This window comes from Orcinus orca, chromosome 14 (assembly GCF_937001465.1).
Source record: "Orcinus orca chromosome 14, mOrcOrc1.1, whole genome shotgun sequence".
In the NCBI taxonomy this organism is placed as follows: Eukaryota; Metazoa; Chordata; class Mammalia; order Artiodactyla; family Delphinidae; genus Orcinus; species Orcinus orca.
Window position 1 is genome coordinate 18,503,413 of NC_064572.1, and position 16,231 is coordinate 18,519,643.

The following is a 16,231-nucleotide window of genomic DNA, read 5'->3' on the forward strand; positions in this document are numbered from 1 at the left end:
AGGAAAAGAAAATGACTCAAGCAGGTGTATTTTTTAAACTTTCTAGTTATTCTCATGCTACCTTACCCCATCCCAGTTGAGAAACATTCTGACCCTTTTTTTTTTTAACATCTTTATTGGAGTATAATTGCTTTACAATGGTGTGTTAGTTTCTGCTTTATGACAAAGTGAATCAGTTATACATATACATATGTTCCCATATCTCTTCCCTCTTGTGTCTCCCTCCCTCCCACCCTCCCTATCCCACCCCTCTAGGTAGTCACAAAGCACCGAGCTGATCTCCCTGTGCTATGCGGCTGCTTCCCACTAGCTATCTATTTTACTTTTGTTAGTGTACATATGTCCATGCCACTCTCTCACTTTGTCACAGCTTACCCTTTCCCCTCCCCGTATCCTCAAGTCCATTCTCTGTGTAGGTCTGTGTCTTTATTCCCGTCTTAGCCCCTAGGTTCTTCATGACCTATTTTTTTTTTTTCTTAGATTCCATATATATGTGTTAGCATATGGTATTTGTTTTTCTCTTTCTGACTTACTTCACTCTGTGTGACAGACTCTAGGTCCATCCACCTCACTACAAATAACTCAATTTTGTTTACAAAGCTACAGTAATCAAGACAGTATGGTACTGGCACAAAAACAAATATAGATCAATTTAACAGGATAGAAAGCCCAGAGATAAACCCACGCACATATGGTCACCTTATCTTTGATAAAGGAGGCAGGAATATACAGTGGAGAAAAGACAGCCTCTTCAATAAGTGGTGCTGGGAAAACTGGACAGCTACATGTAAAAGTATGAGATTAGAACACTCCCTAACACCATACACAAAAATAAGCTCAAAATGGATTAAAGACCTAAATGTAAGGCCAGAAACTATCAAACTCTTAGAGTAAAACACAGGCAGGACACTCTATGCCATAAATCACAGCAAGATCCTTTTTGACCCACCTCCTAGAGAAATGGAGATAAAAATAAACAAATGGGACCTAATGAAACTTCAAAGCTTTTTCACAGCAAAGGAAACCATAAACAAGACCAAAAGACAACTCTCAGAATGGGAGAAAATATTTGCAAATGAAGCAACTGACAAAGGATTAATCTCCAAAATTTACAGGCAGGTCATGCAGCTCAATAACAAAAAAACAAACAACCCAATCCAAAAATGAGCAGAAGACCTAAATAGACATTTCTCCAAAGAACATATCCAGATTGCCAACAAACACATGAAAGAATGCTCAACATCATTAATCATTAGAGAAATGCAAATCAAAACTACAATGAGATATCATCTCACACCAGTCAGAATGGCCATCATCAAAAAATCTAGAAACAATAAATGCTGGAGAGGGTGTGGAGAAAAGGGAACACTTGCACTGCTGGTGGGAATGTAAATTGATACAGCCACTATGGAAAACAGTATGGAGGTTCCTTAAAAAACTACAGATAGAACTACTATACGACCCAGCAATCCCACTACTGGGCATATACCCTGAGAAAACCATAATTCAAAAAGAGTCGTGTACCAAAATGTTCATTGCAGCTCTATTTACAATAGCCAGGAGATGGAAGCAACCTAAGTGTCTGGCCCATATTGATCTTCCTTTTCTCTGAACTTCTCTGTGTCTCACTGTCTGGGCCTTAACTGTTTTCTGTGTTTCAGTTTTGTCTGCCCAAATAAATTATATCACATATTTCTTCAAGTTCTCACAGTACCCAATGTATCCCCTTTCCTACTACCCATCTAACAACCCAGCTTTATATGCAAAAGTAGTATAATTTTTAGAGGTCTTTTCTTTCAGTAGAAAGACCACCTCTCTCTGTAGAGCATTTTAAGTATTGGTTAAGTAACCCCAAGAGCCTTTCATTTTCTAGCTCAATCATTCCTTAAACATTTTCTTAGTCATGACACATTTTTACACAGAAAATAAAAAATTATTTCATATATTCCATGGGATTTTAATAGGTGACAAAGAAAAATAAATCTCTAAGTTCAGAAAATACTGAAATAATGTTTTTTATTCAGTATCTTATTGGGACTTATATTCCATAGAAAGCTCTTCAGAAAATGATGCATTTAACTATTATTGGCATCTCTATTACAGTTTGATTTTTTTGGTTTTATTTATTTTTACTATATCTTCTGGATTCTAGAAAAGCTAAATTTAGTCTTAGAAAAAGAAAAGAGTGACCAAAAAGCAAGTTAGAATGATGAATGCCATTATAGAAAAGTTCCTTCCACAGATGCTAGATAAAAGTCGGGGTACAGGTACAATGTATGGCACTCATCTTTCACTCTCATGATTCTATGATTTTACTTTTAGGATCATTATTAAAGTAATCCCGAAAGACAGATGTGAGGGTTCAATGGCCGTAAGTACAGGACTTCAATGCCATAAGTGCTTATCCTCAAATATATGTGCACAGGAAGGCATGCTGCCTGAAGAAGAAGGGTTAGTGGTGAGATTATGTGCCAGGAGCTGTCTTCTACTCAGGGGCCTATGGACACCAGCTATTATGAGGCCTGCAGTGTCAATCTTCATGGTGGAAAATGAGTCAAGACGTAGGCTCTGCAGGATAGGTACCTCAAATCTAAGGGGCAGAAATACATTAGACTTTGCTGTTCCTCGGCCACTTTCTACTAAGAATCAGACCATTCTCTCCTCTTAATTCAATGGCTCTGTTTCTGAAGTGCATCCTCCCTCCCTAATTCTGCATATTGGTGGCTGACTATGGTATGTTAGTAGTGTCTAACATGATTTTTATTTAAATAGAGAAAACAACGACTGTGTTGAATAACCTGAAAGAGCCAGAGAGAGATATCCAGCGCATGAATGGGTTGTCAGATTTTAAAGATAAATATAAGGAGGTAAACCCCAAAGCTAATTATCCCTACTTCCTGCTCCTCCATTTTATATGGCATCAGAAGAAATGTAACTTAAAGGAGGTTGAGCAAGAAGGGACTGTTCATAGAACAAAATTTGATATACTTTGTTGACAGCTTGACAATTCCGTCATGAAAAACTCCTGGCCCCCTATCCAGTAGGTTACTCGAATTATCAAGATCTGGAATAGTACCCCCCAAACAAGCTGGCTTTCCAAGCAGAACTGCTGCTGAGTGGTCAGCCCAAGTGTTATTTCTTTCTAGGCCCTGGTCAGAAAGTTGTCTGGGGAAAAAACTGCCACAGCTTAAGTGCTGTTACCACCATGCTTGTTATCCGTTCTCCCCATGGCACTGGTCCCATGTATTCTTTCACAGTAAACCACGGAAACATAAAAATCAGTCGAACCGTCACCATAAACAAGCTCTCTCCTTGAGAGGGAGGTAAGACTGACATTCTCCTCTCTGGACAGTGAGTGACGAGAATCTATTACTCTTTAGCTTTAGGGACTCAGGTCTTGCCAAACTTTCCCTGTGTCTAAGCCTCCCCAGCCCCTCACTGAGGGAGAAAGTATATGTGGAACAAGTCTGAGAGCTTGAACTAACCAGTCAGTCCAACAACATGGGAAGTCAATAATGAACATAATCATACAAAGCAACTGCTGAAGAGAATGGCTTGGTCAATTCAGATTTCTAAGCATACTGCCAATTAATATTGGCCTTGAAAACAGAGGTCATGAGTTCAGATAACTGGCTTCAAGAATTACACACTATTTTTAATTTGGAAAAGTATGGAATCTCTGAACCTTAGATTCTTAATGTGCAAATTCTTAATATGCAGAATGAGGATTTTTAATTATCTTATGTAAATGTCCCTGGCACAGAGTCAGGCATACTAAATGTTATTTAAGCTATCAAACTAGTTGATTTGAGGTTACTATCAATGTTGTAAATTACTAATAAAGGAATACCATGGTGCTATCAAAGCATAAATTTTAAAGATAAAAAAATTGAGAAGCACTCTATGTCTTGATATAAAAAGCTATCTAGAATATGCAAAGTGAAAAATGGATACATAATTATGTAGCCTGCTACGTTTTTTCAAAAGGGGCAAATTAAGAATGTGTATTGATGCTTTCTTGTATATGCTTTATATAGAAACTCCAAAAGGACACCTAAAACATTCATAGCAATAGTTACACCTGCTTAGAGTGGGAGACCTCAGAACTGGAGCTGGCAGATGGGGTGGGAAGGAGTCTTTTTAATGTGTAACCTTTTATATTTTTTGAACTATGTGAGAAAGTATTACCTATTCAGAAAATTAAATTTTTGTTAAAAAGGTAAGTAGAAGAACTTGACGGGATCTTCCTTTTGCTGCATTTTACCTGTAAGTCTTCCCTCTCTCCAATGCACAACTACTCACTAATCAGTTATCAAATTTTTACTTGATTTAAAAAAATAAAATGAATTATTATGTTTTTTAAAAATCTGCTTTTCTACACAATGACCCAAAACCTATGGGATGCAGCAAAAGCAGTACTAAGAGGGAAGTTTATAGCAATACAATCCCACCTCAAGAAACAAGAAACATCTCAAACAGCCTAACCTTACACCTAAAGCAATTAGAGAAAGAAGAACAAAAAAACCCCAAAGTTAGCAGAAGGAAAGAAATCATAAAGATCAGATCAATCAGAAATAAATGAAAAAGAAATGAAGGAAACGATAGCAAATATCAATAAAACTAAAAGCTGGTTCTTTGAGAAGATAAACAAAATTGATAAACCATTAGCCAGACTCATCAAGAAAAAAAGGGAGAAGATTCAAATCAATAGAAATAGAAATGAATAGCAGTATGGAGGTTCCTTAAAAAACTTAAAAATAGGACTACCAGACAACCCAGCAATCCCACTACTGGACATATCCCCTGAGAAAACCATAATTCAAAAAGAGTCATGTACCACAATGTTCACTGCAGCTCTGTTTACAATATCCAGGACATGGAAGCAACCTAAGTGTCCATTGACAGATGAATGAATAAAGAGGATGTGGCACATATATACAATGGAATATTACTCAGCCATAAAGAGAAATGTAATTGAGTTATTTGTAGTGAGGTGGATGGACCTAGAGACTGTCATACAGAGTGAAGTAAGTGAGAAAGAGAAAAATACCATATGCTAACACACGTATATGGAATCTAAAAACAAACAAACAAATCGTTCTGAAGAATCTAGGAGCAGGACAGGAATAACGACACAGACATAGAGAATGGACTTGAGGACATGGGGAGGGGGAAGGGTAAGCTGGGATGAAGTGAGAGTGGCATTGACTTACATATACTTCCAAATTGTAAAATAGATAGCTAGTGGGAAGCAGCTGCATAGCACAGGGAGATAAGCTCGGTGCTTTGTGACCACCTAGAAGGGTGGGATAGGGAGGGTGCGAGGGAGACGCAAGAGGGAGGGGATATGGGGATATATGTATATGTATAGCTGATTCACTTTGTTACAAAGCAGAAACTAACACATCACTGTAAAGCAATTATATTCCAATAAAGATGTTTACAAAAAAAATCTGCTTTTCTCCTCAAAGATGCTGCAGTTAATGAAGGGCCAGAAGAAGTAACTGTCATTACTCACCCACCTGTGAGTAATGGTAATCTGTGCTGTGCACCTGACTCCACCTACAGTTCTTGGAAAGGACAATAAAAAGGGGATATATGCCAGTACCAGTTCAGGATTTTCAAAAGAAAAGGACATAAATAAGCACCACAATCAAACCTAGGGTTGATTCATTCATTTCCAGTGCTCAACGGATGCCCTGTGACCGAAAAGTGATTATCTCCAAAAATCATCCATAGATGATGGAGGAAGAAGATTACTCGGTAGCAGTATCTGAACTGACAAGGCAATGCTGTAGGGTTTATCAGCTTTAGTGTGAGCTCTGACTAAACAGCAAATGCAGAAATTTCAAGAGGAGTCATAACGAAGGTCTCTCTAGAAAAGAAATAACTTCATCTTGGAAGCTTAATATTTAATGCATTTTAAGCAGTAGGGCAAAGACTCCAGATGAAAATCATCCATCAATTTGAGTTTAAAGAATTGGGACCTAATGAGATAATCTCAAATGTGAATAAGCTCACTGAGGAATAATACTATTGTGGAAATTTTCAATCCTCCCTTTGCTTCTTCTGTGGCTTCTGGACTCCCCCTTAGGAACCACCTAATAGTTGCCTAGCCACTTCATGGTCTGCTGTGTTAAGCTCTCCCAGGAACAATACTGCAGCTTTAGATACTGAGACGTACATGTTCTACTGCAGACGCTCTCTATTTAAAGGGCCTCACTTTAGCCTACTGCAAAGATAGGTTTATTTGAAGAGGCTTCTGACACTAAACAGTTTAATGGCTATTTCTTTTAAAATAACAGAAATAAATTTCCGTTTAAATAAAGATGACTTCTAAAGAACTCAGAGTTTTTCTCTGACCTTCAGATTTTCATTTACATGTTTTTATTTGACGTGAATACCTCAGGAGGGTGATCGACCATCCCAGTTTTCCCAGGACTGAGGCTTCTGGTGGGCCATGGAATTTTCAGTGCTAAAGTTAGAAAGTCTAGGGAAACCTGGGATGGTCGGTCACCCTATTCCTGAAAGATCTTAAAACAAACATGTCCAAAACAGACCTCCTCAGTTTTCACTCTCACCGTCAATCTGCTTCTCCTCTAGTTTTTCCCCATCTCAGTAAATGGATCCATCTTCCTTTCCTTCACCCACTACCATCCAACGATTCAGCACATCCTTTTGATTCTATATCCAAAATATACTTTGAATGTGTCTACTTCTTTCCATCTCCAAGGCTACCATACTAGTCCAAGCCACCCATTTCATCTTCCCTTTTCCACTCTTTTCCCCTATGATTAATTCTCCATACAGCAATCAGAAAGATCTTTAAAGTGTAAATCACACCATGTCACTTTCACACTTACAACCATTCAACAGCTTCCCAATCCTCTCAGTGGCCTAAAAGGTCCTGTGTTATGTGCCCTGATCTATCTTTTCTGACTTCATCACATGCCATCCTGTGCTCCAGCCCTCAGACCTGAGAACTCCAACTACAAACAAGCTCTCCCTTCAAAGGCCTTCATACTTGCAGTTCCGTCTAGAAGGCTCTTTGCTGCTCTCTTCGCCTGCTGATTCTTCTGCATTAAATGTCATCTTACTGGCCTTCCTAATCACCCTATATAAAATAGAAACCATCCATACTCATTATTTTCTATCATATCATTTGTTTCTTTGCACAATACTTATACAAAATTTTAATGATTTTGTCTATTGAGTTATTTCTTGTTGTATCCCAACTCCCAGAAAAACACGAGCTCCGTGAAGGCGGTCACCCACATCACTTCTCTATCTTGTTTATTTTTTATATCCAGCATGGATCATAGTTCACAACACATAGTAGGCACTCAAATCTTTTTGCAAATGAATGATTGCCCACTGGTCACCAGGCATCTCCTTTTATTGTCACAATAATTATATAAATAGGTATTATCTGTATTTGATAGATGAGGAAGTTGAATTTCAGAGAATTAGTTCACTTGCCAAGTGTGTATGATTAGAAAGTGTTTTGTTCAAGGACTGAGTCCTGCTCTAAGCTTATTATACCAGTCCCAACTCATCCCTCACTCCTTAGTCAACTGAGTAGAACACAGAATTAGGACTTGGGTGTTGACCAAGCTGCTTTTATAGACGTGGTCAAAGTAACTATAAAATACAGGAAAGACCATCAGAAGCACTGAAGGATGGAAAACCACAGATGTGCCTGACTATGTGTGTGTGTTTATACACACACACACACACACACACACACACACACAGAGAGAGAGAGAGAGAGAGAGAGAGAGAAGTTAGTTATCCACTGACTATCACAAAGTCTAGAATATTTGGGGGTGGGAGGAGGGGACAGGTTGGCTGAGTGGATGAAAACCACTAGTCACAACATATATTGGTTATTTTTAAGTTTAAAGGTATTTCATAAAGACAGAGGTAGCCAAGGACCCATTTCTACTTGTAGATCACGTGTAAAGGACTAGTCCGGGGGCATATGGTAAGCCTTTTGGGATTTGGTAAATGTTGCCACCTTATGATCAAGACTAGATAATGTACAATAGAACAGGTGAAGCCAGCATTCTCCTCAAGAAGACTTCATTTCAAAGTCAAACATGCTAGTTTGTTCTTTCATATATCCATTCACTCTGCCAACATTTATTCAATACTTACTTTGTACGGACACTAAGGATCATGAACAATAAACAGCCTAAACTCTCTCAAGAAGTTTCAAGTACTATAATGAGAGACAGAAAATGGCACAGAGCATAGTTAGAGCTATGTTAAGGTAGCTACAGATTATTCAAGAAATGAAAGGCAACCACATCACTCAGAGTTCAGACAGGAAGGACTACAAGGAAGGTTCCTTGGCGTAAGTAAAATGTTAAGCACAGATATGCAGGAGGAGGGATTAACCAGGTAAGTACTAAATACTAATTGCTTTCATCATCATTTTTGTAAAATATAATCTTTTCTTTGAGCTCCAGGTGCCCATATCCAAATGCATAATTGACAACTCTATCTGGGTATCTCACAAAGATTTCAAAACCAAGATGTCTAAGCTGAAGTCTTTAGACATCTCACCTAACATTCCTCAAGAAACCCTACGTCTCTATTCTTATCATAGAAAATACTAAACCACTTTCCTTACTATTTATACCTCATCCCCGCTTTATTATTTCTTAATAAAACATACAGTAAAATGAGATTGTAATCCTAGTCTTGGGTTCATTTGCTAACTTATCGGGGGAAGTTGGGGAGAAAGGAATATGAAATGCCCTAGTGTCTTTACCATGCGTCTCCCACCAGCATGCGACACTGTAACCTCCAGAATGGCAATGCCCTAGGTCATAGCTAATAACCCACTAGGAACTCATCTGACTGAAAGTTAAGAGCCAGTCTCCTAAAGATATATATGTGGTACCAAAGTGCTCTTACAAATTGGTCAAAATCACGATCTCAGTGGCACCATGTGGAGTGGTGGGGCCCTGTGAAGGTTGGCGAGGTACCTTAGAAACCTCCTGAGAAGGAAGCTGCTCTCTCTTCTCCTTCACGCATGTCAACACAGCATCTGGAGTCTCCTCTCCAGAGGAGCCTGGCTCAGGGCCCACAGCTTCCGGCTTCCCATTCTCTCGGGGGACTGCGGGTTGCTCGCAGGATGGATTTCTAGGTGGGCCTTTGGGAGCACTCCCTTGTTCTTCTGACAGCTTCAGCTTTAGTTCTAAGAGAGATGCCATGAGTTACCAGGAGCAGGGAGGACTCACTGGCCCTAATAAGAGCAGAGAGCCTTGCAGGAATTCCTTCCCTGATGCCAAGTGAGTGGAAATGAACAGTGCCGAAGATGGTTCCCCAGATGTGAAAACAGAGGGCTCTTGAGGCTGGGATCTCATGCAGGTGGAGCATCATCTGTGGGAGTAACTCAGTGGTCTAGATTCCCGAGGAGGATTCCTGGAGGAAGACCAGTGGTACCTGGCCCCAAAGTTTTCACCTGTTATCTATCATGATGCCTGAGATTCTATACTCAAAGATTCATTTACTTGGGTTTTGAAAGTTGTGCAGCCATTAAGAGCCCCTGCAGAAATGCAAGTACTTCTGGAAGGCATTACACAGTGCAGACGTCTGAGGACACATAGGAGGGGTGGGGAAGGGGACATGGGAATGCCAGCCCCAACTTGACAGATTTCACAATTTTGTCTAATGCCAGTATTTAAAATCCAGAAATCACCATTATTGCAATGTGACTTTATATAAACCTATGTAATTAAAAATAAAAAGGCCACCTGGGACTTATCAAGAAATTAGATTTCAGAATATGCTAGGGGACTGCTCGTTTGAATGAGGCCATTTATATTGATTTCTCAATTACATACATAGCTCATCTTCTCTGTTTGATGTTTGTTTTTTAGTTAGGCTCTGGCGTGGTGTTTAAACACCGCATATATTATAAACCTGCTACATCACTACACTTCAATACCACTGAATTAATATTCAGTTCTTTATCACCATCCTTCTAGAAATCTGGAAAAACTCCCATGTCTCTAAGTATTGAAATAAAAAGTGTAGAGAGAGAAAGAAAATAAATTTTTATTGGTAAATAACCATCATCCCTTAAGATAGATTTTAGAGTTAATTACTACTCACACCACCATCTCCAGAGAGACAGAGAAAGAAGAACACTGGATTAGGAAGAAGGAGAACCAAGTTCTACTCCTAGGTCACCACCTCCCAGCTACGTCACCTTCCCCTCTTTCGACATAAATGCCCTCATCTGTGCAGTGGGGTGTGTGGCATAAATGATTGCTCAGGCCTCTTCTGTTTCTAACAGACAAGAAACCAATAACCCAGGGAAATGAATACTCCACATGTTGAAATGTTCCTGGCACTGAAGTGAATCATGCCACCTGGGAGTCTGGAGTTCCTCAGTCTCTTCACAAGGAGATGTATTAAATGGGATCAAACAATGAAGGGGACCCAGGACGCTTTATTTCAAGATGGGGCCTCTGATCTAGGCAGGAGACAAGCTTAAAGAGGGCACAGGTGGAAGAGAATCAAGAACTCCTTGGAGCACATTATCACGATTTTATCTGCTTCCTTCCTGAGAAAGGAGACCCTTGGCTGGCATTTACCTTTGAGCTGTTTACGACCTTTAGCCAAATCATTCATCCATTTCAGGACTTCAGGATTAGATGTCTTGTCACCATGTGAAGGCTGCAAGGGAGGGAAAAATGGGGATGGAAGGAGGTAAAGGGAGGGAGGGAGCGAAGAAAGAGAGAAAAGGAAAAACAAAATTTTAAACAGCTAAGGCACACGAAGGTAGTTCAGCAACATATAAAGCTGGGAGAGAGATTCAGGCGTGATACCTCCAGTTGATGGAGTTGCCTCTGAAAAACAGTGAACATTCTTGACCTCCTCCACTCTTTCATCCTTGCCATGGACACTGTTTCTAAACACATCTGGTCACCCAGCATTTTTTACATAGTCCTAACTATGTCAGTGCCCCCTACAGTCTAACCCTCAATCACCTTGTGGGCTACCCATACCCAACACCCCATTGCCAGGTCATTCTTTGTATCGATGTAGATGGCTCTACTGATACAAACCAGCGCTTCCTCCCTTGCCTCTGCTCATGACTTATGACCAAAACCTGCCTGGGAACACTGATAAACTGGAAGCTTTAGCTCCTATCAGTCATGTCCTCCAAGCTGAAGAAAGGAGACCCCAGGATCTCTAAAACCTGACAACAGTCTGAGAAGTCAGTATGTAAGGGGGATACCCAGATTTCACTGCTCTCCCTGTTTACAGACTCAGTATTCTACTGGGCTAGCATTAAAGTAGAAATTAACTATATGAGTATGGACTTGGGCAAATTATTTAGCCTCTCCATGCCTCAGTTTCATCTACCAAATGAGGATTATAATACCATCTCCCTCATACGGTTGCTGTGAGGGATGAATTAGTGAATATACGTAAAACACTGAAAAGAGTTCCAGGCACATGCTAAACGCTATAGAGGTGTTAGCTAGAATTAAAAATATTATTATTGTTATTATTACTGGCAGAGGTGATAGCAGTAGTAGTAGTAGTGTTAACTACCAGACCTTCAAAGGAATGGTGAATAAGTCTTCACTAACAAACATACACATAGGGGTATGTATGTCCTACCTAGTAGCTAATCGCACTTGGATGTGGCAATAAGAATATAGTTTTACTTTTAGAAGGATATGACTCCGTTCATACAAATCATTCACCTTAACTTCTGGATTTCTTTTCAGAGCCTAAAAGTAAATTTTCTACAGAAAGAGAAACTGGGAGAGAAGAATAGCCAAACATACCTAGCCTCCAGCCCCACAGGTCAGTAGGAAACTTTCTTAAACAAGTTGAGGCCACCCTGGTAACTTAAATGGAGGCTCAAGAAGATTAGTGGTTACTTTGAATTGGGGATATACAAAGAGCTATATAAGCACGCTCAAGAAGACATCACAAACACTGTGATAGTAGCCAGAAACGTGTACAATGTTAGTGACAAGTCTAGTGGCTCTGCCATGTTTAAGAATCCATTAAATCCATAAAACATCAGCAAGATGTTGGTGAGAGAGAGACACAGGGAGAGGAGTGTGCTCCTCTCAAGTTCGAAGGAAAAAACAGGGCTTGTGTAAGAGGATCATCAAATGTACATGGGATTAGATGTTTTAATTGTGAAACACAAGACATGGTTCTGTCACTTCTACAGTGATATAAAAACCATACAGTTTAAAATCAAGATGGAAAATAACACTGCGGGGAAATGACAGTGATTTTTCCCCTAGGGGAGCCCAGAAGGGAGACTCTGGTTTCCAGTAGGGAAGCCTTGGTTTCAGGACCATGGACAGTGACACAGAGGCCACACCTCCAAACTGCTGTGCCTGGTCCTACCCGTGGTCTGCTAGAATGATGCACTGTACTACTTCCCTGATATAACGTTTAGTACTTTGGCTTCGGGTAACAGTCTGGTTATATGAACAGTCAATGTTTTACATGTGATTTCTCGAAATCCTCACAGAATTCTTCACTCTGATCTGAAAACACATCTTGTTCTCTGGAACACATCTTTTTCACTGGATATGTTCCACACAGTTAATGCAATCTTCTGAAACACTGTTAAAAACAAAAATGAAAACCTAAGACCCTAAGCCAAGGACCATCAGAGAAGCTTTCACTACTGCAAACAGGACTTAAGAGAAATTGAAGGCTGAATTTTCTGACAAAATGTTTTAAAGCCTGAGATCATTTTCTGAAATGAATTTTGTATTTCCCTGCTCTTGGGCGAGCTTTCAAAAGAGGTTAAATCAAGCTCACAAGGACGGCAGCTCTCAGATCATATGGAAAGATTTTATATACGAGCTGTGGATCTCCAAGCCTTCTAACGTCTGAACTATTTCAGTTTAATAGGCCCCAAGGACCATACACCCAAAAATTACACAGTGTAGATTTCGTTCAGTGTAATTAAAATGGAGCTCATGAGTCACATAACTGAGGGTACGACTGGACCAGATTTGTGGTCTGCCAAAGAAGATTCAAAAGACACTTTAGAAAGATTTATGGATCAGGAATGAAAGGACCTATGTTGCTGCCTTGGCTACATCAATTCTTTGCTGTATGAACCGGGATAGGTTACTTCCCTTCTCTGGGCCTCAGTTTCTTCAATGGTCAAATAAGAGAAGACTAACTGATCCCTTCTAATTCTAAGATTCTCTAATTCTACTGAAAGTGAACATCTGGCTGAAACAGCCTTTTCTAGGTCCATGAGTCTAACAATAGTTAAATGTAAAATCAACTGTAGGGAATAAACACAGTTCTGGATATGAAGTGAAATGGTTGCATTCAATAGAGAAGGAAAGATGTATATTACACCAGGGCATCAGACTAGCATGGAGGCCCAGCAGCTCGGATTCAAAAATTAGCAGCGGGTGCTATTAACCCCGTGGTCAGGTTGCCGGGAAGGAAAGCCATACACACAGCAACCAATTAAAGCCCATTAACATGTCAAACCTCTACCCACAGCCTGGCACCCAGACAGGAAGGGTGAGGGGAAGCCCTGTTTCCTGAGACGTGGAAGGTTCTGATTACTTCAAAGACTTTCATACACACAGAAGCAGTGACCATGAAGCCTTCTTCCTTTACTGCTCCCAAATTCATCCATCTGCATGTTTAAGTGTGCGGGCACGTGTCTACTCTGGCCCTAAAGCTTCTCCAGACAAAGGCAGGAGGTGCCAGGAGAAATTCTTTTCTAAAATACTCAGCTGCTGGGTGGCTGTTACAGTTGAGAAAAGTAATCCAGGGTCTGCAGCTGCAGGTAGAAAAATCCAATGGAAAATTAATGTCTATAATTTTCCTTTATTTTTTGACAAGGCAGAGGTTGCCATGGGATAGCCTATTCAGATATCACCCAAACAGACTAAAAAGTTAATAATATCTAAGACCACTTACTTCCTTTGTGCCAAAACTGTAAAAAGCATTATATATGCACTCCCTCCTTTAATACTCACAAACTTAAGAAGTCACTACTAATATTAACTCCACTTTACAGATGGACAAACTGAGACTCAGAAAGATAAAGTAACAAGTCCAAAGTCACAGAGTTCCTAAGTGGCTGTGCGGACTCAAATCCAGATCAGTCTGATTCAAGACCTGCCAGATAAGAAATATTAATAGGCCCTGGGGGTGGAGCCCCTGTTTCTCTACAGATTCCAATACGAGGGCATCACAGATCCAATAAAACTCCAGCAGCAAGTAAGGAAAACCAACTTCTCTCAGGCTATCTGGAGCTTTCAACTTGCAGTGGACACTTAATGAATTTTACTCGTACTTCTCCATTGCAAAAACTACTCATCTTTAACCACCCCAAGCCTGAGCTGATAGAACACAACCACCTTAAGAAGGTTATAAGTCTTTGCTGGGCCTCCGTCTCCTTATCTGTAAAATAAAGGCCTGTACTCACAATGTGTAGAGCACCCTCCTACTCTATAAAAGACAATAAGTAGTTGTGACTGCCTGACCTCAAGGAAGAGAAGAATCTTCAACACCTTAAGGTTGTCTTGAAAGCCAATCTGATTTTTCTTCCATTTTTAGCAAAGCTAAAACTCCCTCCATAAAACCCCTCTTTTAGTGAATTTGAAGTCACTGTGGGCAACACAGGACAGGAAGAACAGGAGAGTGGAATATTACCTACTCTCACCTCCCTCCCCAGAACTTACCCACACTACAGGGACCTGCATGCAGATTGCCTCTGGACCAAGAGCTTACTGAGCCTTTAAATATTTTAAGATGTTTGAGACATTCCCTGGTCTCATTTATTTTAATAACAAGCTGCTCTGGACCCTCTGCCAAAGACCCAGTATCTTTGTGCAATTCTACATGGATATGATTCTTCTCTATGCCACGGTCACCATTAGAGACAATAAATAAAACTAGCATTGGCCATCAGGACACTTACCTCTGACTCTATTGTTTCTTAAGTAAGAAAAGGAAAGGTTCATGATTGTAACACTGCAGTACCAGCAAGAAGGCTGCTGTCTCTCTGACAGGAAAGGATGGGATCAGAGTTTGTTCTTAAGAGTGGCCTGAATAGATGTCACGTGATAGGTCCTCACCCATCAACCAGAAAGTACTTTATTGTCAAAGACAACTCTCTCTCATTCTGTTTCACAATGAGAGATTCTGTCTTTTGAGTCCTTAATAGGTTCTTATCAAATACAAATGAGAAAAGGCTAAAGAAAAAATAAGACCATAATTCAAAAGCTTTCCAAATTTTAGTCCTAGGAACACTAATGATAGGAAGGTTCCTCAGAAAAAAAAAAGAGAGATCAATAATCAAATCAGTTTAGAAATTAGAGTTGTAATTTGCTACTAGAAATTATCTTAGTAGAGATCAGCTAACAGCATGTGAGAACAAGACAGACCCAGGATGGAAACTTAATTTATGATAGGTCCTGGGTTGGCCAATGGAAACTGAGCTGTCCCTTGGCACAGAGATGTACTCAAAAAGGAAGGACAGAAAAGCCCATGCATTTCTGACACAATCCACTCATTTCAAACCACAGGGTCCTTACCCGGTATTTCTTTTCTTGTTCAAATTTTTCTTCAAATTTCCGAATTTTCCGCTTCAGGCTCTGGATGTGCTTGGTGAGCTGGGTAATGGTCTGTGGCTCTTTGCCATCACCACAGCTGCACCGAGAAGAACTTCGGGGCCTGCAATGATTCCAGAGAGGGAAAGAATCATCAAAAACAGTACTATATATAAAAGAGGTAACTAATAAGGACTTACTGTATAGCACAGGGAACTCTACTCAATACTCTGTAATGGCCTATATGAGAAAAAGAATGTGAAAAAGAGTGGATATATGTAAAACTGATTCACTTTGCTGTACAGCACATACTAATACAACATTATAAATCAACTACACTCCAATAAAAAAAATTTTTAATGATACAAATTTTTAAAAAATGGTCTTCCAGTGAACACTGCTGCTGGTCTACAAACCAAGCTTCCTAGATTATCAGAGAAGTCCGGAGGCCAGCTCATTATTTGATGAGTCTACTATGGTAGCATCTGCTCATTACTGGAGATCCCTGATCACAGAACTCCATTATGGGCAAATGTCATCAGGGACTTTAGTCTACAAACGTCAGAATATTAGTCTAGGAAATGTATTTCCTAAAGCTTGGAGGATACCAATTTCAGACTAATGAGAGAGCCCTATTGTACCGT

At 39.9% G+C, this 16,231-nt stretch overlaps 1 protein-coding gene across 14 annotated transcripts in view; it reads right to left on the minus strand.

Annotated features, from left to right (window-relative positions):
* FAM13C (family with sequence similarity 13 member C) overlaps positions 1 to 16,231 on the minus strand; it is a 155,423-nt gene that overhangs the window by 8,945 nt on the left and 130,247 nt on the right. For all 14 annotated transcript variants that reach the window (XR_007471154.1, XM_033406007.2, XM_033406009.2 and 11 more), the window contains 3 exons: positions 15,573 to 15,711; positions 10,611 to 10,692; positions 8,994 to 9,205 (listed from right to left, as the gene is read on the minus strand). Coding sequence is in view for 13 of the 14 variants with exons in the window: in XM_033406007.2 (XP_033261898.1) it covers positions 8,994 to 9,205; positions 10,611 to 10,692; positions 15,573 to 15,711 (433 nt within the window). In the remaining variant the exon portion in view is untranslated. The remainder of the gene's footprint in view (positions 1 to 8,993; positions 9,206 to 10,610; positions 10,693 to 15,572; positions 15,712 to 16,231) is intronic.